The sequence below is a fragment of the Macaca thibetana genome, chromosome 1 (genome assembly GCF_024542745.1).
Source record: "Macaca thibetana thibetana isolate TM-01 chromosome 1, ASM2454274v1, whole genome shotgun sequence".
NCBI lineage: Eukaryota > Metazoa > Chordata > Mammalia > Primates > Cercopithecidae > Macaca > Macaca thibetana.
Window position 1 is genome coordinate 119,515,536 of NC_065578.1, and position 27,814 is coordinate 119,543,349.

At 39.3% G+C, this 27,814-nt stretch overlaps 1 protein-coding gene across 26 annotated transcripts in view; it reads left to right on the forward strand.

Annotated features, from left to right (window-relative positions):
- Window positions 1–27,814, forward strand: part of LOC126931165 (myomegalin) — a 382,023-nt gene that overhangs the window by 88,958 nt on the left and 265,251 nt on the right. For all 26 annotated transcript variants that reach the window (XM_050749061.1, XM_050749186.1, XM_050749050.1 and 23 more), the window contains exon 5: window positions 23,499–23,575. In XM_050749061.1, the coding sequence (XP_050605018.1) occupies window positions 23,499–23,575 (77 nt within the window). The remainder of the gene's footprint in view (window positions 1–23,498; window positions 23,576–27,814) is intronic.

The window sequence follows — 27,814 nt, forward strand, 5'->3', positions numbered from 1 at the left end:
TTTTTTTTTTTTTTTGAGATGTAGTCTCACTCTGTCGCGTAGGCTGGAGTATAGTGGTGCGATCTCGGCTCACTACAAGCTCCGCCTCCTTGGTTCACACCATTCTCCTGCCTCAGCCTCCCGAGTAACTGGGACTACAGGTGCCCGCCACTGTGCCCAGCTAATTTTTTGTATTTTTAGTAGAGACGGGTTTCACCATGTTAGCCGGGATGGTCTCGATCTCCTGACCTTGTGATCTGCCCACCTTGGCCTCCCAATGTGCTGGGATTACAGGGATTACAAGCTCCTGGCAGCTTTATTTATCTTTTCAAAGAACCAGGTTTTCGTTTCATTTATCTTTTGTATTTTTTGTTTGTTTGTTTCCATTTCATTTAGTTCTGCTCTGATCTTGGCTATTTCCTTTCTTCTGCTGGGTTTGGGTTTGGTTTGTTCTTGTTTCTCTGGTTCCTTGAGGTGTGACCTTCGATTGTCTGTTTATGTTCTTTTAGACTGATGTAGGTGTTTAGGGCTATGAACTTTCCTTTTAGCACTGACTTTGCTGTATTCCAGAAGTTTTGATAGGTTGTGTCATTATTTTTGTTCTGTTTGAAGAATTTTTAAATTTCCATGTTGATTTCATGATCATTCAGGAGCAGATTAATTTCCTTGTATTTGCATGGTTTTGAAAGCTCCTTTTGGAGTTGATTTCCCGTTTTATTTGACCGTGATCTGAGAGAGTGCTTGATATACTTTCAATTTTCTTAAATTTATCAAGGCTTATTTTGTGACCCACCATGTGGTCTATCTTGGAGAAAGTTCCATGCACTGTTGAATATAATGTATATTCTGCAGTTCTTGGATGGAATGTTCTGTATATATGTGTTAAGTCCATGTGTTCCAGGGTATAGTTTAAATCCATTGTTTCTTTGTTGACTTTCTGTTTCATTGACCTGTCTAGTGCTGTCAGTGGAGTATTAAAGTCCCCCACTATTACTGTGTTGCTGTCTATCTCATTTCTTAGGTCTATTAGTAGTGGTTTTATAAATTTGGGAGCTCCAGTGTTAGGTGCATATATGTTTACAATTGTGATATTTTCATGTTGGACAAGGCCTTTTATCGTTATATAATGTTGCTCTTTGTCTTTTTTAACTGCAATTGCTTTAAAGTTTGTTTTGTCTGATATAAGAATAGCTACTGCTGGGCCGGGCACAATGGCTTATGCCTGTAATCCTAGCACTTTGGGAGACCAAGGCAGGCAGATCACCCCCACCTGCACTAAACCTGTCCGTACTAAAAATACAAAAATTAGCTGGGCACGGTGGCACACACCTGTAGTTCCAGCTACCTGGGAAGCTGACGCAGCAGAATTGCTTGAATCTGGGAGGCAGAGGTTGCAGTGAGCCAAGATCGTGCCATTGCACTCCATCCTGGACTACAAGAGTGAAACTCCATCACAAACAAACAATAGTTACTTCTGCTTGATTTTGCTTTTGGTGTGCATTTGCATGAAATGTCTTTTTCCACCCCTTTACCTTAAGTTTATGTGAGTCCTTATGTGTTAGATGAGTGTCTTACGTGTTAGGTGAGTCTCTTGAAGGCAGCATTAGTTGGTTGGTTAATTCTTATCCATTCTGCAATTCTGTATCTTTTAAGTGGAGCATTTAGGCCATTTACATTCAATGTTAGTATTGGGATGTGAGGTGCCATTCCATTCATTGTGCTTTTTGTTGCCTGTATACCCTGGTTTTTTGAGTTTTGTTTTTTTTAATTGTATTTTTGTTTTATAGGTCCCGTGAGATTTATACTTTAAAGAGGTTATGTTTTTATGTGTTTCCATGATTTGCTTCAAGATTTGAAGCTTGTTTTAACAATTCTTGTAGCACTGGCATAGTAGTGGTGAATTCTCTCAGCATTTGTTTGTCTGAAAATAGTCTATCCTGTCGTCGTATGTGAAGCTTAGTTTCATTGGATACAAAATTATTGGCTAATGATTGTTTTGTTTTAGGACACTGAAGATAGGGGCCCAATCCCTTCTAGCTTGTAGGATTCCTGCTGATAAATCTGCTGTTAATCTGACAGGTTTTCCTTCATAGGTTACTGGGTTCTTTTGTCTCACAGCTCTTAAGATTCTTTCTTTTGTCTTAACTATAGATAACCGGATGACAATGTGCCTAGGTGATGATCTTTTTGCAATAAATTTCCCAGGTGTTCTTTGTGCTTCTTGTCTTTGTCTAGGTCTCTAGCAAGGTCAGGGAAATTTTCCTCAATTTTTCCCCCAAATATGCTTTTCAAACTTTTAGATTTCTCTTCTTCCTCAGCAATGCCAATTATTCTTAGGTTTGGTCATTTAACATAATCCCAGACTTTTTGGAGGCTTTGTTCATATTTTCTTATTCGTTTTTCTGTTTTGTTTTGTTTTTTTGAGACCGAGTCTTGCTTTGTCGCCAGGCTGGAGTGCAGTGGCATGATCTCAGCTCACTGCAACTTCCACCTCCCGGGTTCTAGTGATTCTCCTGCCTCAGCCTCCCAAGTAGCTGGGATTACAGGCCCGTGCCACCACACCCAGCTAATTTTTGTAGTTTTAGTAGAGACGGGGTTTTACCATGTTGGCCAGGATGTTCTCGAACTCCTGACCTCAAGTGATCCACCCAACTCGGCCTCCCAAAGTGCTGGGATTACAGGCATGAGCCACCACGCCCAGCCTTATTTGTTTTTCTTTGTCTTTGTTGGATTGGGTCAAATGGAAGACCTTGTGTTTGAGCTCTGAATCTCTTTCTTCGATGTGTTTGATTCTATTGCTGAGCCATTCCAGACCATTTTGCATTTCTGTAAGTAAATACTAACACAGTATTTAGGGTGTCTCCTGGGTCCTGCAGAAGCAATCAGCTTCCTTCAGGGGGCCTGTGGGTCCTCTCAGGTTTTGTAATGCGCAAAAATTCATGATACAAGCTTCCACATGCTTCTCTGTCCATCCGAGTCACAGCTGCAATCTAGTCCTGACTTCCATCCACCATGATCCTGAGTTTTCCTTTTAGCTTAGTAATTTTGGGAGCCCAAGATATTTTCCTTTCACACTCACCTAGCATAGTTGTATTGATGACAATGGGGTTGTCAACTCTCTACTTCAAAAATCCAGAAGTGCTGCATGGAGAGCTGGATTCTCAGAGTCTTCCTGTAGCAGAGATCAAATGAAGGCAGTGAACTTCTGGGACTCAGATGAGCAGATCCCTTAGAGGTGGGGAGCAGTATTTGTTCTAAGGCTTGTTCTTTCCGACCCCTTCTAGTCTGTGGGATTGTGGGGAAGCCCAGCTTACTGACAAAACCATTTGGAGCCTCAGAAGACTCTGAGGCAAGTTAGTAATAACCAGTCCCTGCCATCTTCTGCGAAGCTGGGGTGAAAGCAGACAGATTCCTTCAGCTGTGTGAAAGCTAGGTTCTGTAGGGAGCACATAAAAGGGCTGGTGAGCATTGCTGCAGTTAGAGGATGGTGATGTCAATTAGGAATGGAATTCCACCTGAGGCTTTCTGAGTTGGCCTTCAATTGCTAGCTTCCAAATTTCTACCTCCCGTCTCCCTCCTCCTGTTTTCTCTACTGCTACAAGGGGACAGGGTCTTAACCAGTGCCTAAGGTTCTCGATATAAGATGCAGGAAAATAAATGGCCATAAGGAAAGCAGCCTGAGGACTCCTTCCCTGTAATTTGCAGCTACTTTATCTGCAGAAGAGGTTTCTGGACCCAGATCTTGTCCCATCTTCTGGTATTAAATTCTTCCTACTCTTAGGCCCTTTCTGTCCTTCTTTGCCCCATATCCTCTACCCCTTTTTCTCAAATTCACTTATGCACATGGAAAGTAAATGCTAAATGCTTGTCATTTAAATGCTATAGAGGAAGAAATCCGTTTTGTGTTCACTGTGTGCCAGGCACCATGTTATGCATTTTACACATATTTAATTTCAACCATATAATAGTCCTATGAAGTGGATATCTTGTTCCCATTTTTCACAGGACCAAATTTGCCATTGATAGGCTCAGGGAGAGTACCTGGTATCCCAGCAGCCGTGTAGCCTCATTCTACAGTTAAGTAAGGCTTTGGTACATTCTTTAGAATTTAGTTAGTAACTCTTTCAAATGCAAATGATGTTTTCCAGTGAATAACTACATTGTGTTAGGTCTGACTGGAGAGAAAGAAAGGGCCCTAGTAAAATGATATCTATTTTCATAGTGACTTTTGCCAAGATTGTGGGAGAAGGGGTGGCATTGTCTCATTGAGGTATCTGCAGTACAAGGTGGCATTGACCTCATTTTTACTCTTAAAACAGGTGCAACTTGCCATGTGCAGTGTGCCTGGGCTGTCCTTATCTCTGTAGGTTGCCCTGTTAGACTTGTGCTGAGTCTGGTTTGGAACTCCAGAATTCAGAGGAAATAGGAAATTAGTCAAACCAAACTAAAAAAGTTAGAAAATGAGACTTCTGTGAAAAGGGCAATGGAACTGGGATTTTCACTTTGAGGGGAAACAGACTTAGAGGTGACCTAATAGTGCCTTTTAGGTACCTGAAGTCTCAATATGTGACAAGTGGTAATTAGTTATTCTCTGTCCCTGCCGAGGATAAGAATAGGTCAATCCTAGTTTAAACTAAACATTAGGCTTCATTCATTTAAAAATATGTTCTAAGCCCCTACTGTGTTCTAGATTCTATTGGAAGTGACTGGAGTATATAACAATATATTCATGTATAAGTCTTTGTTTTATTTCTTTTGGGTAAATACCCAGTAGTGGAACTGTTAGGTCATATAATAAGCACATACAGCCATTCCCATCCTCATAGAACTTATATTCTGTCATGAGTAGACAGAAAATAAACAATAGATATTATAAATAAATAAAATACATAGAATGTTGGAAAGTGAAAGTCCTCTTGGGGCAGGGGAAGGAGGGCATTTAAATGCTTCTCATTTATTTCTGATCAGCTCTTGACAGAAAAAAAAATTGCTCCCTATTTAAATCCTATGGAAGAAGAAATCCATTTAGTGTTTACTATAAGCCAGGCACCATTTATGCATTTTACACATATTTAATCTCAATCATGTAATAGTCCTATGAAGTGGGTGTCTTGTCCCACTTGGAAAATGAGCAAAGCTGTGGTGGCTCAAATCTGAAACTCCAGCACTTTGGGAGGCAGTGGTGGGAGGACTGCTAGAGCCTAGGAGGTCAAGGCTGCAGTAAGCTGTGTTTGCATCACTGAACTCCAGTGATCAGACTGCACTCCTGGGCAACAGATCGAGACCCTGTCTCAACTACAAAATGGGCAAAGGACATGAACAGAAGACATACATGGAGCCAACAAATATTTGAAAAAATTCTCATGCTCAATATCACTAATCATTAGAGTTTCATCCATGTTATTTGTATCAGTAGTACATTCATTTTTATTGCTGAGTAGTATTCCATTGTATGAATATAATACAATTTGTTTATTCGTTCATTTATTGATGAATGTATGAGTTGTGTTCAGTGACAGGCTATTATGGATCAAGCTGCTATGAATATTCATGTACAAGTCTTTGTTTTATTTCTTTTGGGTAAATGCCCAGTAGTGGAATGGTTAGATTATGTAATAAGTATATATAGATTAAATATCTCTTATCTGAAATGCTTCAACAAGAAGTGTTTCAGATTTGTTCAGATTTTGGAATATTCGCATATATGTAGTGAGATATCTTGGGGATGGGACCCAAGTCTGAACATGAAATTTATTTATGTTTCATATACACCTTATACACATAGCCTGAAGGTAATTTTATTTTTCTCTTGGGGATGCTGAATAAACTGTGTTGTGAGCCTGCATTTTTGCTGCAACCCTTCACGAGGTCAGGTATGGAATTTTCCACTTGAGGCAGCATGTTGGTCCTCAAAAAGTTTTGGATTTTGGAACATGCTGGATTTTGAATTTTTAGATTAGGGATGCCCAATCGGTATTTCTGCCTATTTTCTAAATAGATACTGTCTAACTATTTTCCAAAGTGGCTATGCCATAGCAAATAATTTTTAAATAGCAACTTGAAGGAGATGACGAAGTTAGCCAAACAGAGAACTGGGGGAAGAATATTCCAGGCAGAGAAACATCAGGAAAGTCATTGTGGCTGACAAAGCATCAAGATTAAGCATGCTGGAAGATGAGGCCTCAGAGGGTATGGGGCTTGTGTAGTAAGTCCCTGTAGATGATTTTAAAGACTTCAGCTTTTACTCAGAGTGACATGGGAACTTATTGAAGGGTTTTGAGCAGAGGAGGGGTCTAACAAATGCTAGTCCTGTCTGACTGTTGAAATGATAAATCTGGTTACAGTGTTACAAATAGGCCATAGGAGAACAAAAGTAGACACCAGGAGTACTCTTAGGAAGACACTGCAGTATCGTATGTAGGGGCTGATGGCGATCAGACTTAGGTAATAGTGATGCATGTGGGAACAAATGGTGAAGATAGCAAATCTAAAAGGATTTGTCAATGGATTGGATGCGGAATGGGAGAGAAAGAAAGGAACCAAGGAAAACTCCAGGGTTTTTGGCGTAAGCAACTGGAATGGAGTTGCCATAACTGAGATAGGGAAGGCTATAGATGGAGCAGATTTGAAGGTGGAGAGTAGGAGAATTTTGGAAATTTGATGTGTAAACTATTTGCTACACATTTTATGTGGCAATATTAAGTAAGCAACTGAATACGTAAGTCTAAAGTTCAGGAAATAGGGCTGGGCTAGAGACATAAATTTGGGAGTTATCAGCAAATAGATGGTTAAATATTAAATTTAAATATTTAAAGCCATGAAACGATAGGAGATCACCAAAGGAGTTGGAGTTAGACCTTCCCAGGTGGAAGAGAAAATGGTCAGAAACTAAGCCCTGTATAGCTCAAACATTAATAATTTGGAGAAAAGAGGAAGAATCAGAAAAGGAGATAGAGAACATACAAACCAGTGAAGTAGGAGAAAAAGTCTGGAGTCCCAGAAGCCAAATGAGGAATGTGTATAGTGGAAGGGGACAGGATCCACCTTTCGAAATCCTGCTGAGAGCTTGAGTAATATGATGATTAAGAATTGACCTTTGGCCGGCCAGGCGTGGTGGCTCACGCCCGTAATCCCAGCACTTTGGGAGGCCGAGGCAGGCGGATCACTTGAGTTCAGGAGTTCGAGACAAGCCTGACCAACATGATGAAACCCAGTCTTTACTGAAAATACGAAAATTAGGCAGGCGTGGTGGTGCATGCCTGTAATCCCAGCTACTCAGGAGGCTGAGGCAGGAGAATCACTTGAACCCGGGAGGCAGAGGCTGCAGTAGCCGAGATTGCACCACTGCATTCCAGCCTGGGCGACAGAACGAGACTCTGTCTCAAAAAAAAAAAAAAAAAAAAAAAAAAAAAAAAAAAAAAGAATTGACCTTTGGATTTAGCAACATGGATGTCATTAGTGATCTTGATTAATGTAGTTCTGGTGGAGTGGTGGAGACAAAAGCCTGCTTGCAGTGGGTTTAAGAAACAATGTGAAGAGAAGAATTGGAGTCAATGAGAATGAATAATTACTTTGAGTTTTGTTTCAAAGGAGAGGAAAAGAATGGGGCATACCTGATAAGGGTATGAGGTCCATAGTGGATTTCTGGAAAGATATATGAATAATAGCATGTTTGTATGCCAACAGAATTTTCCATTAGAAAGTGAAATATTGATAAAGAGAAGAAGGGGAGACCTTCTAGGTGGTGCCTTTGAGAGGCAGGGGGAATAGGACTTAATTAATACATAAGTGAAAGATTTGGCTTTAGATAGGAGCATGGATAGTTCATCTATGGTCATAAGTGGAAAGACAGAGAATGTGACCCGAGATGCCTTAGATGGACTGATATGGTGGTGAGAGACTGCCAGTGTTTTCTTATGTTTTTGTTTGTTTATTTGTTTGTTTTGGGTTTTTTTTTGTTTTTGTTTTTGTTTTCCTTTTTTGAGATGGAGTCTCTCCCTGTTGCCCAGGCTGGAGTGCAGTGGCTCCATCTCGGCTCACTGCAACCTCTGCCTCCCGGGTTCAAGCGATTCTCTGACCTCAGGCTCCCAAGTAGCTGGGATTACAGGCATGCGCCACCATGCCCGGCTAATATTTTGTATCTTTAGTAGAGATGGGGTTTCACTATGTTGACTAGGCTGGTCTCGAACTCCTGATCTCTTGATCTGCCCACCTTGGCCTCCCAAAGTGCTGGGATTACGTGAGTGTGAGCCACCGCACCCGGCCCAAGTGGGCCTTTTCTTATCACCACTACCTGATATCTTTCCCTCTCTGTGCTCTTCCAGCAATTGCCCACCCAAACCTTAGGCCCAGCTGACTTTGAAGGACTCCAGTTGAACCTTCGCCTTTTACTGGAATGAAGCAGTCTCTGCAAGAGGGGTTGGTGGAAGTAGGAAGCAAAAAAATTGAGAAAAGAAACAGTAAGAAGAGGAAGTGTTTGACAGGGAGAATTGTTTTTCAAGAGGGCTATATTTTTATTTTGAACAACATCCATTTGTTTGATAAATATATCATTATCTTCTATGTGTGGGCATTGTGCTAGCGATGCTACAATGATGAGAAGATAGAGGGAGTCCCTGCCCTCATGACACTTAGAGTTTAGTGTGTGAACATAGTCTGAGCAGCATTGTGATACGCTGACTCCTGTTAAGTGCAGTGCCTGTTATCATCCCTACCCAATGGTTTTGCTTCACTTATAATTGCCTAGAGTCATTTTGGTATTTTGATGGTTGATGGATGCCAGCACCCCACAAAACTCTCTAAGATGCTATGAGACCACAAGATTAACTGTGATGCAGGTCACACTATGTCTTAATGCAAAGTACTTAAAGCAAATACGTCTTTTTTCTAACATCTGATAGAGCAGTGCTGTCCAATGTAAATATAAGCCACACATGTAATTTAAATTTTTCTGATGGCCACATTAAAAAAAGTAAAAAGAAATATGTGAAATTAATGTTAATAATATATTTAAAACATTACCATTTCAACATGAAATCAACATTTTAAAATTATTAATGAGATGTCACATTCTTTTGTTGTAGTTAGTCTTTGAAATCCAGTGTGTGCTAAGTCTGAAATCCTTGCAGCACATTTTGATTTGGACTAGTCACATCTCAAGGGTTCAATGGCCACATGTGGCTCATGCCTGCCGTCCTGGATGGCACATCTGTAGAGTCTACAGGGTAAGTGCTGTCCCTAGTGGAAGCAGAGCTTCAGAAGGGTTGCCTGATCATAGGACCTGGCTTCAGGACACAGCCAGGCTTCCAGGGAAGGAGTGACTGCTAGATATTAGAACTTAGTTTCTAATATCTTGTCTGTTTGTTGTGTGAGATTCTGTGTAGGAAAAATGGTCCTAGACTTTGCAAAACACCAGTGACTGGCTTTGTCCTTTTTAGAGAACAGATCAAAGTATATTTCAATCCAGAATTGAAAGCTGAATTTGGGGATAAATGTCAGATTATGTTAGATGTCACAGATAATTTAAAAATATTTAGCAGGTTTCCTATGCAACAATTTATCTGTAGAAAAATTAATATAGTTTCTATATTCCAAAGGAAGGTTTTACTTCGTTTCCAGTTCTATAGCTGCTGCCCAAAGATAACATTTATGTGAGAAGTTAAGGAAGTAACGGATGGTTCCCTTGAGCTCCAGTTCCTAAATAGCTGAGAAAAACAAACATTCTGAACATCCCCTTTAGCAACTTCGGCAGGGCTGGGCTCCTGTCTCCACACAAGGTGTCCTGGGGCATTGCAGGGGCTCCAGCCTTACCCCTGGCTTTTGCAGGGGGCCTGCCCTTTGCTAAATTTAGCCCAGCTGGGCCTATCTGTGAACAGAGAGGCTCCAGCCAAGTGAGAGAGATTGGTTCTGCTAAGGAATGTCCTGGGGAGGGGAGAGAATCACTGAGATCATTGGTATTTATGTTTTCTCACTTGCCAGCTCAGTTGAGCCACATCAACAGAGGCCTCTGGGACACGACCAAGATTCTAACAGAGTGACTATAGGGAATGAATAGCTCATGACACACTGAGAAGGGTTTAATTGGAGATCAGTGTGAATACCACAGCAGAGTGTATCTTGGGAACTCTGTGCTCAGAGTCTAAATAAAACAAACAGAACACCTCATTTTCCCCCATTTTTCTTTTTGTTTAAAAAATGGATTTTGTTTTTTATTTTATTTTTTAATTTTTAATTTTTTAAATGAGATATGGTCTTTCTATGTTGTCCAGGCTGGTCTCGAACTCCTGGGCTCGAGGGATCCTTCTGCCTCAGCACCCCCAAAGTGCTAGGATTACAAGTGTGAGCCACCAGGCCGGGTCAGATTTTTTTAGAGCAGTTTTAAGTTCACAGCAAAGTTAAGCAGAAGAGCCAGAGATTTCCTATTTACTGCCTGTCCCTACATGCATACCCGTGTATATACAGCCTCCCCCACTATCAAAACCCAAAGATGTCTCATTTTAATATATCTTTTCTCGGGTTCTTAAGCTTAGTGTTGACCAGAAATACCTCTTATTATGATTCATGCATCTGACTACCTTTGGGAAAACTAACATTTATTGAACACCCACTATATGTCAGGTATTTTTTTTTTTTTTTTTTTACATCTTTTCATTTACTACCCTGAAAGGTAGGGGTTTTAGCACCATTAAAAAAAACTAACAACAGAAGGAAATGAAACTTAGGTTAAAGTGATTTACCTCTAGAATACAGAGCTGAACTAAATGAAACTGTAAAAAATGATTGAATATCTCCATTTTTATATGGTTCAACCTAATAAATGTGAGAGGGCTCATATTTGAACCCAGACCAATTTAGTTCTAAAGCCTATACTTTACATTGTACTGTACCACTGCCCTAAAATTACTAGAATAGCACTGGATTCTTTATTTTCCCTTGGGGGTGCTGTAGTTTCACATAAATGTAGATTTATATCCCTGCTCCCTAGAAAACTAGATCTAGGATGCTTAGAGAAAGAGCAAACCAAGGTATGGTATATCTTGAGTTAGAGTAGGAGTTGAGTCGAGTAGGACCTAGGTTTAGAGACTAAAGCTAGGAGTTCCATGATGGACCCGCATTGATTCGTGTATCTTCTGCTATTTATGTCTGCCACCTGTGTGCATTTCCATACAGCTGTCTGATTCTGGGTTCTCTTTTGTTTGTTACATGCTATGATAATCATTGGTTTTGTTACCTCCATTGGCTGTAAATTCTCTGAAGATCGATTCTGTCTATCTTGCTCTCTCTAGTACCTATTAAAGTGTCTGCACATACAAAGTAGGTGCTTACTAAGTATTTTATGAAAAAACAAATGAACAAATGATACTATCTCAGCTACTCTGTCCTCTGCCCAATGAGCACTGTCTCTGTCTTTGCCTCTGTCTCTTTGTCTACACACACACACACACACACACACACACACACTAGCTGTGTCTATCCAAACACCTAATCTCCTTAGCACTCATCCATGGCCTCAGTGCTTTCTCAGACATAGATATCTGTGTTTGTCTAATCAAGGTAAACCAGGCTGGGAAAGGATTGATATTGCTTTGAAGCTTTTACTAAGGACTGACATAGGTTGGGCTTGAAACATGACCTGAACAGAGCAGTTTTGCCATTTGAATATGGAGCCTTACATTGAATAAACTGAAACTTTTCCACTTGGTTTTTTCCATCTCTTTGGAGAACAGGACTGGACACTAAAGCAGGCTCTGGCAGGAGAGTGTCCTGGTCTTGCAGAATCTTCTGGTTGCTAAGGCTGAGGACACAGCCCCACTGTCCTTTCTTTGGCAACGAAGGACACTTGTCACATGTTGGGGTGACTTATGTTTCTAATTTGGGACTTAACTGCACTAGTAAAAGACAGCAAATGTGGAATCTGTAGAAAGGTAGCGATTGTGCATCTGAATCAAGGCTTTCTTCCACTTCACATTAAAGTCTAAAAACTCAATGCTTTGCATTTGAACACCTTCTGCTTGGTGGCTAGGTGTCTCACAGAAGCGTAAAAGATGAGTAATGCAGGTGGTATTATCGTTCTTATGGGCAAGAAGGAGAGGCTGTAATTCAAGTTAATTGTATAAAAACATAAAGCTTTGGGGACGACTAGTTTAAGGTCACACAGGGAGCTAATGTTAGCCAGATATCTAGACCCACTAAGGCTTCATTTTTGCTCTAAAACTTATGAATGGAGAGAAACTCCATTTACTAAATAATTCACTTGGAAGCCACTAAAATGTATTTCTAGGGATCCTGCAATGACCAGTCCTTTGTCTTTTGGTCAAGACTGATAGAGTCCCTTCTGAAAATGCTCAGTGCTTCTCCCTGTTTTATAGTTATGACCTTGCCCCATTGATGTCAGAGAAGCCTGGAGAAGAAATTCACTCTGCATACAAAAAATATGTATGTACTATACTTTTCCTAGAAGAGATAAGATTCTAAAAATGAAAGGTTTGAAAATAAAACCCATTCATTAATAGTTACTTTTCACTTTGGGTGAATAATCAGGAGTTACATCAGGGACTCCCTATGAGATTTTGAAACTCTTCCTCCTGCTAAATTATTTTTTTAAAATTCCTTTAGTTTACATAATTGATTAGAATGGGATTTGGTCATGTTGATTTTTGTCCCAAATAAAGACTCTTTTGTGGAATGCCAGCTCCTCTCTGGCTTGCTTCCTACCATCTTGCAAAGGTGCAGTACCCATTTCCGTCACTCACTGACCTTAACGCAACTCTGATTACACTGAGAGCTCCTTGAGGTCAAAGACAATGATGCCAAGAAAAGCATTTAGGTTTTGGCAATCTTTAATCTCCAATACTTTTTTGTCGACTTTATCAATGAATGTGTGCTGGTATGCCATCAAGGTTTTTTTTAAAACTATTTAATTTATTTTTATTTTTATTTATTTATTTATTTATTTATTTATTTATTTATTTATTTATTTTGAAACAGAGTCTCACTCTTGCCCAGGCTGGAGTGCAGTGGCGCGATCTTGGCTCACTGCAACCTCCGCCTCCTGGGTTCAAGCAATTCTCCTGTCTCAGCCTTCTGAGTAGCTGAGATTACAGGCGCCTGCCACCAGGCCCGGCTAATTTATGTATTTTTAATAGAGATGAGGTTTCACCATGTTGGCCAGGCTGGTCTCGAACTCCTGACCTCAAGTAATCCACCCGCCTCGGCTTCCCAAAGCCTTGGCTTCCCAAAGTGCCGGGATTATAGGCGTGAGCCGCCGTGCCTGCCTATTATTATTTTTTGAATGTCTGCTCTTAGCCCAGCAGCAAACTTGGAAGGATATAAGCTTGTAGATGAGTTGAAATGCATACACATGAATGTACAAATGTTTAGTTAAATGCCAAAACAAAAATGTAAGTCATCAGTTCAAGAGTGATAACAAAGTGTTTATTCCAGAAACTTATACTAAGAGTTATTGTGAGCAAAGAACTTTTCTAAAACCTCGAAGGGGAAGCAGACATTTTAAATAAGCAATGCAAGGCAGAGACGGATGAGTGCTATACTAGAGGTAAACATCAGATGACCTCGTATGAATGCTGGTTTACTAAGGACAGTCTTGATTTTTGCCTGTTGCCCAGAGGTAGTTATGATAGCACCTCTTTGTACTATCAGAAGAATCTCAGTTATTAAATTATAGTCATATAAATTATAAACTAAGTACAGCTGAAGTGAAAACAAATTATTAGTTCTGACTGGGAGGTTGGGGAAAGGTTTGTATAGGAGAGAATGTTTGAGCTGAACCTAGAAGAACAGGTTTAGAAAGAGAAACCATCATAGGCTGAGAACAGTTCAGGCAAAGCCTTGGTGGCCTCCAGGGACACTTGTATGATTGATTTCTCAGTCAATAAATGCACTTGTCTTTAATGGAGAGTAGTGCCGCCAATGGCTAGCAAGGTCTTGGAAATTATCTCACCATGAACTATCATCACTCAGAACTTTAGTTATCAGAAAAAATGGCTGCCGGATAATGACTGATGTCATCGTTATCCTGTGTCAGATCAGAGGGCACAGTTCAAGCTGGGTAAGGTGAGCGGGTGAAAGGGAGAGGAAGAGAGTGAGTGAAACAATGTGAAAGTCGAAGAGACTAAAGAGGTAAAGGGAGAGAACTGTGCTTTTATTGGTTCAATCTGCCCAATTAAAGAAGTTGCAGTTCCTCTTTAAACAAATCTTGTTTTTAATTTATTTCTGCATCTCTTCTTTCCTCCCTGTGACCCATACTCTGTTGTATTCTGAGTCTCCCAAGTTTGAGACGTGCCTAGAGGCAGGTTTAATTTTCTTTATCCTTCAGTATTGGGAAACGGACTCCGCACCACTGAGTCTATGTAAGTCTGGTGGCTGAAAGAAGCTGCCACAGGGAGCCGAATTTTCATTGCTGTCTATGACCTGAGTTTAGGTAATTCCAGAAATGAAAATGAAAAAATAAAAAATAATATGGACATTTACTTTTTTGGGATGAAAATGCCCCTTTTGACTTCTCATTATGTAAGTTTGAAAATTTTCAAATATAAACAAAGACTATGAGAAGAGTACCTCCCTATGTACGTGTCCCATTTACCAGGGAGCCATGTTCCCATCACTCACCTTCAACGGTTCCCAACATTTTGCTGTTCTTTTCAGTGATCTCCCTGCACTGTTCTTTCCCCATCTTGTCCTCCTCTACCCCTTACAGCAACTCTCTGGCATCATATAATTTTATCTGGGAAGATATCAGAATGTAACCCTCCCAGCGAAGGCTTTGTTTTTAAACATAACCACAATACCATTATTGTATCCAAAAAGCTTAAAACTAATTCCATAATACCATCTAATACTGGGTCCATACTCAATTTTCCCTCTAAAACGTTCAGCTTAAGATCTGGAGATTTTAAGTCAGTATTTCTGAGCTCCACGTAGTGCACAGGAGTAGGATGTTTAGCCCTTCTTACCTGAGAGCATGAGCAGTAGAAGAGGAGGCTGGAATCCTAAAGTGTATGCGATCTTTCATTGTCAATGGGTCAATAATATACCTATTAGAGAACACGCTTAGCTTAAAACTGAAACAGTCGGCAGGGCGTGGTGGCTCACCTGTAATCCCAGGACTTTGGGACGCCGAGGTGGGCGGACCACGAGGTCAGGAGATCGAGACTATCCTGCCTAAAACGGTGAAACCCCGTCTCTACTGAAAATACAAGAACTTAGCCAGGCGTAGTGGCGGGCGCTTGTAGTCCCAGCTAGTCGGGAGGCTGAGACAGGATAATGGCATGAACCCGGGAGGCAGAGCTTGCAGTGAGCCGAGATCGTGCCACTGCACTCCAGCCTGGGCAACAGAGCAAGACTCCATCAAAAAAACAAAAACAAAACAAAAACCTGAAAAAGTATTTATTTATTTATTTATTTATTTATTTATTTATTTATTTGAGATGGAGTCTCGCTCTGTCACCCAGGCTGGAATGCAGTGGCAAGATCGGCTCATTGCAATCTCTGCCTCCCAGGTTCATGCCATTCTCCTGCCTCAGCCTCCCGAGTAGCTGGGACTACAGGCGCCCGCCACCACGCCCCGCTAATTTTTCGTAGTTTTAGTAGAGATGGGGTTTCAGCATGTTAACCAGGATAGTCTCAATCTCCTGACCTCGTGATCCACCTGCCTTAGCCTCCCAAAGTGTTGAGATTACAGGCATGAGCCACTGTGCCTAGCCCTTATTTTTTAATTTTTTTGAGGTGGAGTTTAGCTCTGTCACCCCGGCTGGAGTACATTTTTTATTTTTTCGAGGTGGAGTTTCACTCTGTCACCCCTGCTGGAGTAGAGCAGCACAATCTTGGCCCACTGCAACCTCTGCCTCCCGGGTTCAAGCAATTATCCTGCCTTAGCCTCCCGAGTAGCTGGGATTACAGGCACCCACCACCCCGCGCGGCCAATTTTTGTATTTTTAGTAGAGACAGCATTTTGCCAGTTTGGCCAGGCTGGTCTCGAACTCCTGACCTTAAGTGATCCACCCGCCTCAGCCTCCCAAAGTGCTGGGATTACAGGCGTGAACCACTGCGCCCGAGCTGCCGGTTATTTGTATCAGACATTGTGCTGGGTACTTTACAAAAATTCATTTATTCCTACTACAAACTTTGAGGTAATTTTTGCAACCTCTATTTTATAAATGAGGAAATTAGGTTGTAAAAGGTTAAGTAATTTACACAAAAATGTCCCCCAGTTAGGAAGTGGCAGAAAGGTATGTGAACCTAGGTTTACTTATCCTGAAATTCCTGCCCCAGCATGACAATGCTGAGAGGCAGTATCTTAAGAAGCATGCACCTGGCTAGTTCTGCCACACCATCATTACCTCTGTCCTTAGGGAGTTTGCAATTTAAACAGGTAAATAAGGCAGGTGTAGAAATATGAAGCATTTACACAGGATGACAGTGTTGCAGCATGAAAAGAAATTTGAAAGCTCATAATGTCACATCATGAGAAATTACTTTTAATTTGGAGAGATAAAGGCAGGCTTCACAGGGGACATGGCATTTAACCTTGAAGCTGAAGGGCACACAATGATATGGCACTGAGAAGCATAGGGCATGTTTGGGAAATCCAGTTAGGCTAGCAGATAATGATGGAGATAAAGCTGGATAGGTAGATTGAGGTCAAATTTTGAATAGACTCTATTATCAGGCCAGTTGTGTAAAATTTAATTGCTGTGCAGTTAAAAATCATTAAAAGGTTTTTTCTTTCTTTCCTTTTTCTTCTTTAGCTGGACCTGCATCACATATTAAATGCTTTTTGAACAGAGGGAATGAAATAACCAGAGCTATGCTTTAGGAAAAAATGAAGCAGTAGAGGGACTCAGGTTGGGGAAACCAGATATGAGACGATTCATGTACTCCAGTCCTAGGGAGAAGGAAGAAATACCTAATAGAGTGGTAACCCGGGAGGGTGGGGGAGAGGGCTGAAGACGAGGGGCAAGATTGGAGAGAGATTTGGAAATATCCAGTGATAAGTAATCTCTGTTAGAGGAACTTGAAGGCAATACATTTGCCAAACACTTTCTAAGTGTATATTTAATTTAATAAGTATTATCATTTCATTATAAACGATTAAAACTTCCTAGGGCCTTTTGAAACATTTTCATAGCCACTTCATCGAAATATAATTTACATACCATTACAAGTCACCCATTTGAAGTGTAGAATTCCGTACACACCGGTGTTTTAGTATATTGAGTTGTGCAGCAATTATTGTAATGAATTTTAGGACAGTTATCACTCTAAAAGGAAACCCTGACCCATCAGCCATCAGCACCGAATTTCCCTATTCCCCCAGCTGCAATCAACCACTAATCTATGCTTTGTGGATTTGCTTATTCTGGACATTTCATATAAATGAAATGATACAATATATGGTTCTTTGTGACTTGTGACTGCCTTTCTTTCATTTACCATAATATTTTCAAGGTTCATCCATGTAGTGACATGTAGCATTCCTTTATATGGCTAAATAATACTTCATTGTATATATACCACATTTTGTTTATCCAATCATCTGTTAATGGATGAAGTTTTAAAAATTGTTCTAGAACTTTGCTGTATTAAATATTTATGCTTGAAGGAAGTGAGCTACCAAATGGTACTTGTACATTTGGGTTGTATAGCAGTTTCACTCTTACTACCATATTTCCTTATCTATACTGTCTCTACCCCTCTATATCTTACTTACACATTAAATCTTACTTGGGAACTTGAACCATATCTGAACTCCCTCACCAAACATCACCGTTAGCATTTTAAATTCATACCTTCGTGTTTTGCTCTCCTCCTGTCAACTGGATTGCAGACATACCAAGTATAAGGAATACACATCAGACATCTCCATTATTCCTTACAGGACCTCTGAATCCCTTTCAACACTAAGAGAGTTGCTAAGTATGGAGAATCAATCCTTTGAGAGTCCGAATGGATTTGTTAACACTCCCTGGCGATGACTACATTGCATTCGATTGAAACTTCTCATTCCACTACTTGCAGAAATGTCTTGTGGAATATTAGTATTACACAGGAGGCAGTGTGCAAACTATTGACCAAGTTAGAATAATAGACAATAATCAGCATTTGATGATGAAATAATGGAGGCTGAGGCAGGAGAATGGCGTGAACCCGGGAGGCGGAGCTTGCAGTGAGCCGAGATCTGGCCATTGCACTCCAGCCTGGGTGACACAGCAAGACTCCGTCTCAAAAAAAAAAAAAAAAAAAAAAAAAAAAAATTGATTAGGAAAAGCCATTTCTCTTTGTTTTTGTAAAAAGTAGTTTTTAAGGATTCACTCTGCCATGGCTTCTATTGGGGCAAGATTTTGAAAATAATACTTTTTAAAAAGATAGCCATATTGTGGATTATATGAGCAATGGAACAAGTGATAGAGTTAAACTTGAAGCCTTGGAAAGGAGTTAGCTAATTGGTTACTGCTGGTTGCTTTTAACCTAATCCTATTTTGCACTTTGCAGTAAACACCAGTGTGGAAATCATTTCAGTAGAATCCTGTATTTAACATGGATTGGTGTTAAGACTCTGGTCAAGTGATGTTTCCAGAAACAAAACAAGCTGTGGACACAGAGAAAGTCTGACTAAACACAGTTAATCCATAAACTTGTTAGCCCTGTGCTCTAGTTCTAGGTACTAACATTATACTAAAAGTTTAATTTCAGCTTCATCATTGAAACTTTTTCTTGAGTTAGATGGGCAAATACTCCTTTGCAGGCATGAAGAAAAAGAAGTGCTTTCTCTTCCCATCTACCCTTTCTTGAGTACATAAATTTCCTTAGATATCTTGACAAAGAGCCAAGAAGACTTGGTGATAAAATAAGCAAATGCAGTTAATTTGGAATCTACTTATGCTATACTTAGAATTTAGCAATTTACACATGAATATTTACTAATGGAGCATGAATAAATATGATAGCTATATGATGATTTTTCTAGAGAAAGAAGGTGCAAGAAGGTTAGACTTTGATGTAAGATACTGTAAACTGGTTTGTCTTTGCATTTTCATGGGGTACGATTTTGTAGTACTTGTGAAATTAAATCACTTTGATCCACTGAAATAATTGATTATAATATTCAGGATTTAATCTTGTGGAGATGAAGCCATTTTAGCAGTTCTGTGTGAGACTCATAAGCTTTATTATCTATTTGAATAGACTTTTTCATTTTTCTTTTCTACTTACTGCCTTTACCTTGGAGGTAAATTATTGCTTTTACCTTGAAACCCCTTCTGGATTTCAGCTATCCTAGTCAGAGTGGGTAAATTGTTATTGTTTTTATAGTTAATAATAGTTATCATTTTCTGAATGCTGACTGCATGCCAGGCACTGTGCAATGTGATTTTTGTGCATTATTTCATTTAGTCTCCCTAACATCCTTTGTAGATTAATATCATTGTTATCTCCTTGATAGACTAGGTGAATGAGGCACTTAAAGAGGGCAGGTGACTTGTCAAGCCCTCTTCTCGCCTTCATCTATGCTCTTGACCATTATACTTACTGCCTCCATATATTATTTCAAGACTAACTTCAGGCAGTACATTCTCTAATTCTATAATTTACCACATTCTACAAAATCAGACAAAACTGGGCAGTGTTTCCTGAGCTGGTCTCTCTGGTAAAAGGCTAAAGCAATAGTGGAGGGTTGGTTTCAGTTATGGCTTTTACCTTGGAGGTAATCCTTCTGGATTTCAATTTCCCTGTCTTTAAGAGAACTAGAACACAGAAATACCAAGGTCTTCAAATCTGTGAATCTTTGGCAAAATTGGTCGAAGCATTGACTTCATTTTCTTCAGTGGGATTTAGAACAGATAGAATCTACTAATTTATGTCCTCCATTTTTCTTCCTTTAGATCTAAGTATTTTTCCTGGTAAGGCTGAGGTTTCTGACTGGCACTGGTTAGCCTGGACATGAAGGGACAGTGAATCCAAGTTGCTGAACAGCTGTGTGCAAGGCATTATTCTATGCTTATCATGCACATTGTCTCATTTAATCCTCACAGAATCCCTCGTGAATACTTACCTTCATTAAAAAAGAAAGCAACCACACTATGCTTATGAGAAAACTGAGGCTCATAGTGATTAGTTAACCTGCCCAAGGTCACCTAGCAGGAAAGTGATAGAGCCAGGATTTGAACTTAATTCTTTCCGGCCTTAGGTTGGTTTCATAGTGCCTCTCACATTCCCTGTTGTTTGTTTACTTTTATTTGAATATTCAAAGATTCCTCGTGCAAAAATAGTATTAATAGTAAGGGACTTTTCAGGGAACTTTCTGTCGATCAGTTTACACCTGATAGAGATTCCCTATGTCCCATCATGAGACTGAGAACTAGGCAGAGGGCATCGATATAGCTCCAGTCATTGGAGAACTCAGGTATTTTTAGACATGAGATTTTTTAAAAAATCTGCTCAAGCAGTTTTGGCTTATCTGAGGTGGTTTAGCATATCCAGACTTTTCTGATTTATATAAATTAGCCAGGCAGAGGAATATCATTGATAATAACATTTCATAATTATAGATTCCATTTTCTTTCATATGAGATTTAAATAGCTTTTTGCCCATTCTTTGTCATTTTCCAGGCGGAGAAGCCTTAGCAGAATTTTACCCAAGGTCACAGAAGTGAATCAATTGGTGGCAGAAATAAGAATAAACTTAAGAGTCCTCTGTCTCAGTACCATATCCTGAACACTGTATCCACTTGAAATATTATGGTCTCATGGAAAGCAAACTGCTGTTCCCAAATGATAATGCTGTTGTTCTTGATGATGATGGTGATAATATTATTATAATTAAAATTTTAATTATACCTGCGTTAGAAACACTGTCCTAAGTCCTTTACATGTATTAATTTATTTATGCCTCACAATCCTCTAAGGTAGGTTTATGAATGAGGAAGATACAATTATCTGCATATTACAGATGAGGAAATTGCTCCCTCTCTGCATTTGCCACATAATTGAATGCATATTCCTTCACCTCTATGAAGGGCCTCTAGCTTAGGGACCATTTCTTATGAAGACATTTGAATTCCTTTAAGTATTGACCACAAAGCTGGGGACATAGCAACAGTTTATCAAATCTTCTATTTTACCGATTGATCAATTGGTACAGATGAATTATTCTCGCAGTGCCACGCCATGAAACTGATATAGAGATCTTGGACTTGTTCCTCATACAAAATTGAAATATGCTTCTTTCTGTTTGTTAATCTTTTGGTATTTGCATTGCAGAATAAAATACAGGGTACTCAATTCAATTTAAATTTCAGATAAACAACAAACAATGTTTTAGCATTTAAGTTACGTCTCAAATATTGCAAAGGATATACTTCTAATGAAACAAATTATTTGTTGTTTATCTGAAATTTAAATTGAACTAGGTATCTTATATTTTTATTTGCTAAATCTGGTAATGCTATCTAGTGTTCATAAAATAATAACTTTAAAGGATATCCTGAAAAGACAGAGCTGTCATTTTCTTCTTACATGCTATAATGTAAGCCTTGAAGAAATTAGGATATTTTCATCTCACTGGATCTGAACCAATGTTCTAACCTTAGTCAAAAGGTGCCTACTTATGAGGGGAACAAATATTCTTTTCAGTATGTCACTAGAAACGTACTAGTAATATAATCTCAAATGCCTTGATTCCAACTGCCTTCCAACTCTAAAATTCTTTAATTCTAAGTAACTCTCAAATATCTAAACCAGGTTTCTACTTTTCCCAATTAGTATTTGTGTTTCAACCACCCTGCATGGAAACATGGGTTATGAAATGTCTTTACAAGTATGGTAGGCAATATGCTGCTATTGTGTGTTGCCTTGGACTTCTAGAAGTCTAGGTGTTGGTGGTTATTATATGGTGGTAGTAAAGTAAAATCCTCCCTACTGTTTTAGTACCCACAATACTACTTTTCATACTTTAGCTACTGCACCTTCAGTCTCTCTGTCAACCTCTGATCTAAAGACTTCTTTACTTTTTTAATTAATAACATTCTTCTTGCCTAATACTGTATTATGGACTTCATCAGGGACGGGACTAATTTATCTTTGTATGCTGAGATTTAAACTGAAATAAAGTAATCCCTCAACTAACATTTTGCAGAGTCCTCCTTAGGTTCCCCCACAAACCTGCCCCTATTTTAGTTAATAGAATGCATTCCCACCGACATGCTAGAAATTTCAGCATTGTCTTTGGTCCTCCCTCCAGTCTAATCTGAATCTCAAAAGTCATCAAGGCCTGTGGCTTCTGTCTCTAAAACGTCTTTTGAGTCTTTTTTCCTGTACCTCTTGTCCTTAGACAGTCCCCCTCCCTATTCTGGTCAGTTGCCCCTGACCCATCCATCTTCTTCATAATTCCTTCTTCAACATGGGCCTGATCATGGCAATACTTTGCTTAAAGCTCCCTGATGAGTCTTTGATCTCTACTGATTATTATCCAGTTTTTTTTTTTTTGCTTTTTTTTTTTTTTTTTTTTTTTAGACAGAGTCCGGCTCTGTCACCCAGGCTGGAGTGCAGCAGCATGATCTTGGCTGACTGCAACCTCCACCTCCTGGGTTCAAGCGATTCTCCTGTTTCAGCCTCCCGAGTAGCTAGGATTACAGGCGTGCATTACCACGCCCAACTAATTTTTGTATTTTTAGTAGAGACGGGGTTTCACCATGTTGGTCAGGCTGGTCTTGAAAGCCTGACCTCAAGTGATCCGCCCACCTTGGCCTCCCAAAATGCTGGGATTATAGGCGTGAGCCGCCGTGCCCAGCCTATCCAGTTGTCTTAGCAGGATTTTCACAAACTAGTTGCAAACTATTTTCTATACTCTTTACCCACACTAAGCCACTTAACCTGCACCAGACACACTTGGGATGTTTTTGTTTCCTTATTTCTGTTTCCCCAAATCTTACTTGTTGCTTCCTCACCTCAATAAAAATTAATTGTTCCCTGTGTAACTTTACCATCAGAGTTCCCTCTCAAAAAGCAAACCTAATTTGTAAAATTCCAATTTTATGATAAAAGCATTGTTTTTAAAAATGTTTACAACCAAATATCTTTAACTAATGAAATCCCCAGGCATTTAAAAGTATTATTCTATTACTATAATTCTCTTAAAAGTATTATTCTAGCAATTTGGTTTTCAGGAACAATCTGTATTAGTTAGGAAAAATTTATTTTAATACATACTCTGTCCTGCAATGGTTTAGAGAACGAATAGGCTTGAGCAGTGTTTACGATCCAGGGGTAAGGATGAATAGGTTGGGAAAATCGATAAGTAGCTGAGGGAAATCCTGAAGCTGTACAGTTTATTCTTCCTTGACTAGATTGCTGATCCAACTAAATAGCTAACTACGTCAAGGGTCACGAAGAGGGCAGAGATGAGGTGAGAGGCTGTAGACCAAGGCAAGACTCAAATAGGAATCTGGATCCAGGATAGAGGGTCTGTGGCAGTTAATAACAATTAATGCCTGTGTGCTTTTCAGAACATTGAGCTGAAGGTTGAAGTGGAGAGCTTGAAACGAGAACTCCAGGACAAGAAACAGCATCTGGATAAAACATGGTGAGTTGTAATTTTAAGCTCTGGTCCTTTCCAGAGTCTGGCTTGCTAATCTGAGAGCAACAGATTTGGAACCAAATTCCTTAACCTATCTATGGCATTTGAATCCTGTGTCTGATTCAGGAACTGAAACAATAGATTTTCATATGCTGTATTTCCCTTGGACTCTGTCTATTACTAGGTCAGATGGACCTTGCCATAAGTTGGTAAATCCATCAGACCTAAGATTGCAAACTTCCTTTTAGTCAGCAATCAATTAAACAGAAACAATGAATGTTTCCACTTTTAGTAGAGGCAAATGCAAATAAGCTTTATAAAAAAGTATCAGTCAGCCTATAATAACATCAAGGGCTGAGATAACGTTTGGGGAAAATGAGCACTCTCACACACTATCAGTGAGTGTAAATTGTGACAACATTTTTAGTATGTGGTGCTACCTGTTATAGTAAAAAAGGAGGATTTCCTTTGATCAAACAATCCCTAGAAGGAATCTGTTTCTTATAAATAAAAGCATTAGTGTGAAAGGATAAATGTATAAGGATGTTTATTGCATCATTAGTTGTAATGGCAAAAAACTAGAAACAATTACCAATTGATTGAATAAATTTTGGTATTACTACACGGTGGACTATTATGCAATTATTAAAGAATGAGTTAGCTCTATATTATTGTCCTAGTGGGAATTCCTTGATTAAGTATATATATTGAGGAAGAGTGAGATCACAGTCCGTGATAGGGAGAAGACTTAATTTTTTTTAATATACATTTGCATTGCTCAAATGATTACTTTTATAATTTATAGTTTTTTAAAAACTTAGTGTTAAATGACAAGTATTAGAATTATTAAAAATATTTTCAGACTTCAATAAAGCTTCAGAATACAAAAATTAACATACAAAAATCAGTAGCATTTCTACACACCAATAACATTCAAGCTGAGAGCCAAATCAAGAATGCAATCCCATTTACAATATCCACTAAAAAAAAAAAAAAATACCTTGGAATACATCTAACCAAGGAGGTGAAAGATCTCTACAAGGAGAACTACGAAACACTGCTAAAAGAAATCATACATGACACAAACAAATGGAAAAACATTCCATGCTCATGGATCGGAAGAATCAATATCATTAAAATGGCCACACTGCCCAAAGCAATCTACAGATTCAACACTATTCCTATCAAACTACCAGTGTCATTCATCAAATGACCAAGATCAAAGCCAGAGGCATCACACTATCCAACTTCAAACTATACTACAAGGCTACAGTTGCCAAAACAGCATGTTGCTGGGGAAAAAAAAAAAGGAAAGAAAGACACATAGACCAATGGAAACAAATAGAGAACCCAAAAATAAAGCCACACACCTACAGCAATCTGATCTTTGACAAAATCAACAAAAATAAGCAGTGGGAAAAGGCCTCCCTCTTCAATGGTGCTGGGATAACTGGCTAGCCATATGCAAAAGAATGAAACTGGGCCCCTACCTTTCAGCACATATAAAAATTAACTCAAGATGGATTAAAGATGTAAATGTAAGACCTCAAACTATAAGAATCCTAAAAGAAAACCCAAGAAACACCATTCTGGACATCGGCCTCAGGAATTTATGACTAAGTCCTCAAAAGCAATTGCAACAAAAACAAAAAGAGACAAGTGGGATTTATTTAAAGAGTTTTGCACAGCAAAATAAACTATCAACAGAGTAAACAGACAACCTCTAGAATCTAAAAAAATTTGCAAACTAGCATCTGACAAGGGTCTAATATCCAGAATCCATAAGAAATTTAACAATTGAACAATGAAAAACAAATAACCCCATTTAAAAAATGAGCAAAAGGCATGATCAAACACTTTTCAAAAGAAGACATACAAATGCCCACCAAATATATGAAAAATTGCTTCACATCACTAATCACCAGAGAAATATAAATCAAAACCACAATGAGATACCATCTCACACCAGTCAGAATGGCTACTATTAAAACGTCTAAAAACAACAGATGCTGGCGAGGCTGCATAGAAATGAGAATGCTTACACGCTGTTGGTGGAAATATAAATTAGTTCAGTCACTGTGGAAAGCAGTCTGGAGATTTATCAAAGAACCTAAAACAGAACTACCATTTGACCCAGCAATCCCATTGCACCCAAATATTAATTGGATATATCCATTAATTTGGATATATCCCATTAGGGCATACATCCAAAACAAAACAAATCTATCAAAAAGACACATACACTTACATGTTCATTGCAGCACTATTCACAATAGCAAAGACATGGAATCAACCTAGGTGCCCATCAACAGTAGACTGGATTTTAAAAAAGTGTTACATCACATTTACATATATGCCATGGAATACTATACAACCACAAAAAAGAATGAAATCATGTCCTTTGCAGCAACACAGATGCCACTGGAGGCCATTATCCTAAGAAAATTAATGCAGAAACAGAAAATCAAATGCGGTAGCATGTTCTCACTTATGAGCAGGAGCTAAACAACAAGTACTCATGGACATAAAGATAGCAACAGTAGAAACTGGGGACTACTAGAGTGGGGAGGTGGGGAGTGGAGGAAGGGTTGAAAAACTAACTATTGGGTACTGTGCTCAGTACCTGGGTGATGGGATCATTTGTACCCCAAACCTCAGTATCATGTAATATACTCAGGTAACAAACCTACACAAGTAGCCCCTGAAGCTGAAATAAAAGTTGAAATATAAGAGAAAATAATGTGTAAATGCAAAAAAAAAAAAAAAACCAATGTTTTCAGATTATGTCCTGGGATCAGTACACAATCAATCTGATCTGGCATTCTTTCTGCGTCTACAGTATTTCTTGATATTTAGGATGACAATCCAGCAAGTTCAGAATATTTAAAACCAAATTAAATTACACACAATGTGCTGGTATTACTATTTAAAGGCATTAAATAGGCTAATAAATGTTAGAACAACTTTCAATGACAATTAATAAATTTTGAAATTTGTGTAATGCTTTGATTTAAAAAACTTTTAAAAATGTCATTTGAATCAGGTGACATTATTCTATTTTTAAGAAATGAGAAAACTAAGGTATATTCTTCTCAAATCAGTGGCAGAACCCTCATCTTCTGTCATAAAGTTTAAGATCTTCTTTTTTTTTTTTCTTTTTTTTTTTTTTTTTGAGACGGAGTCTCGCTCTGCTGCCCAGGCTGGAGTGCAGTGGTGTGATCTCAGCTCACTGCAAGCTCCGCCTCCCGGGTTCACGCCATTCTCCTGCCTCAGCCTCCCGAGTAGCTGGGACTACAGGCGCCCACCACCACGCCTGGCTAATTTTTTTTGTATTTTTAGTAGAGACGGGGTTTCACTGTGTTAGCCAGGATGGTCTCGATCTCCTGACCTTGTGACCCACCCGCCTCGGCCTTCCAAAGTGCTGGGATTACAGGCATGAGCCACCGCGCCCGGCCAAAGTTTAGGATCTTCTGACTTCAAACAGCCGTAGCATCTTAAATAAGGCGTTCCTGGCTAATGGAGTTACTCAGAAAATGTGTAACTTCCATTCTCTATAGATTATAGTTGGTAGTTATCTATTGCACTAGCAAGAAATATGGAGTCAAATATAGATTCAAAATAAAAGTTGATGATTCCTGGGGTCTGCGTGTTTGGGGGTCTTGGGTTATATGCTTGACTTTTGTCTCTTTTGTGGTCAAGATCCTCATACCCCCCAAAAGCTATATAATGACAGAGGAGCTCAAGATAAATATAGCCCCTGGGATGGTGCTCAGTAGTGTCCACTATGCAGTAAGGAATCCTGTAATCTTTAGGAAAGCATCATTTGCTCTTCATGGACACAACCCCCTGAGACAAATACTAAAGTACCACTGGTCTTAGTGCCCCATAAGCCTATACCAGTTCAATATTGTTCTTTGTCCTGAGAACAAGAAGATGGCCCATGGTTCTCAACAAATGGCTTAAAGCAGGAATAAAACCAATAGGAATCAAAATCATTCAGCATCTGATATTGCTCCCAAATTTCTAATCCTCAGACATCTGAGGGCAGCTGTTGTTCACTATAAATAAGTTGATGATACCTTACCCGCTTCATGCTAGCGCCTGGACATTCAATCCTAGGGATATCAGAGAGGCAAAGCTCAGCCCAAATCTTGAGCTTTCATGGATTAAATGTCTCTGCATGGGACCATGGGAAAGCTGGATAGAACTCTGGATAGGTAGCCCAGATGTAGGACAGCCTACTAT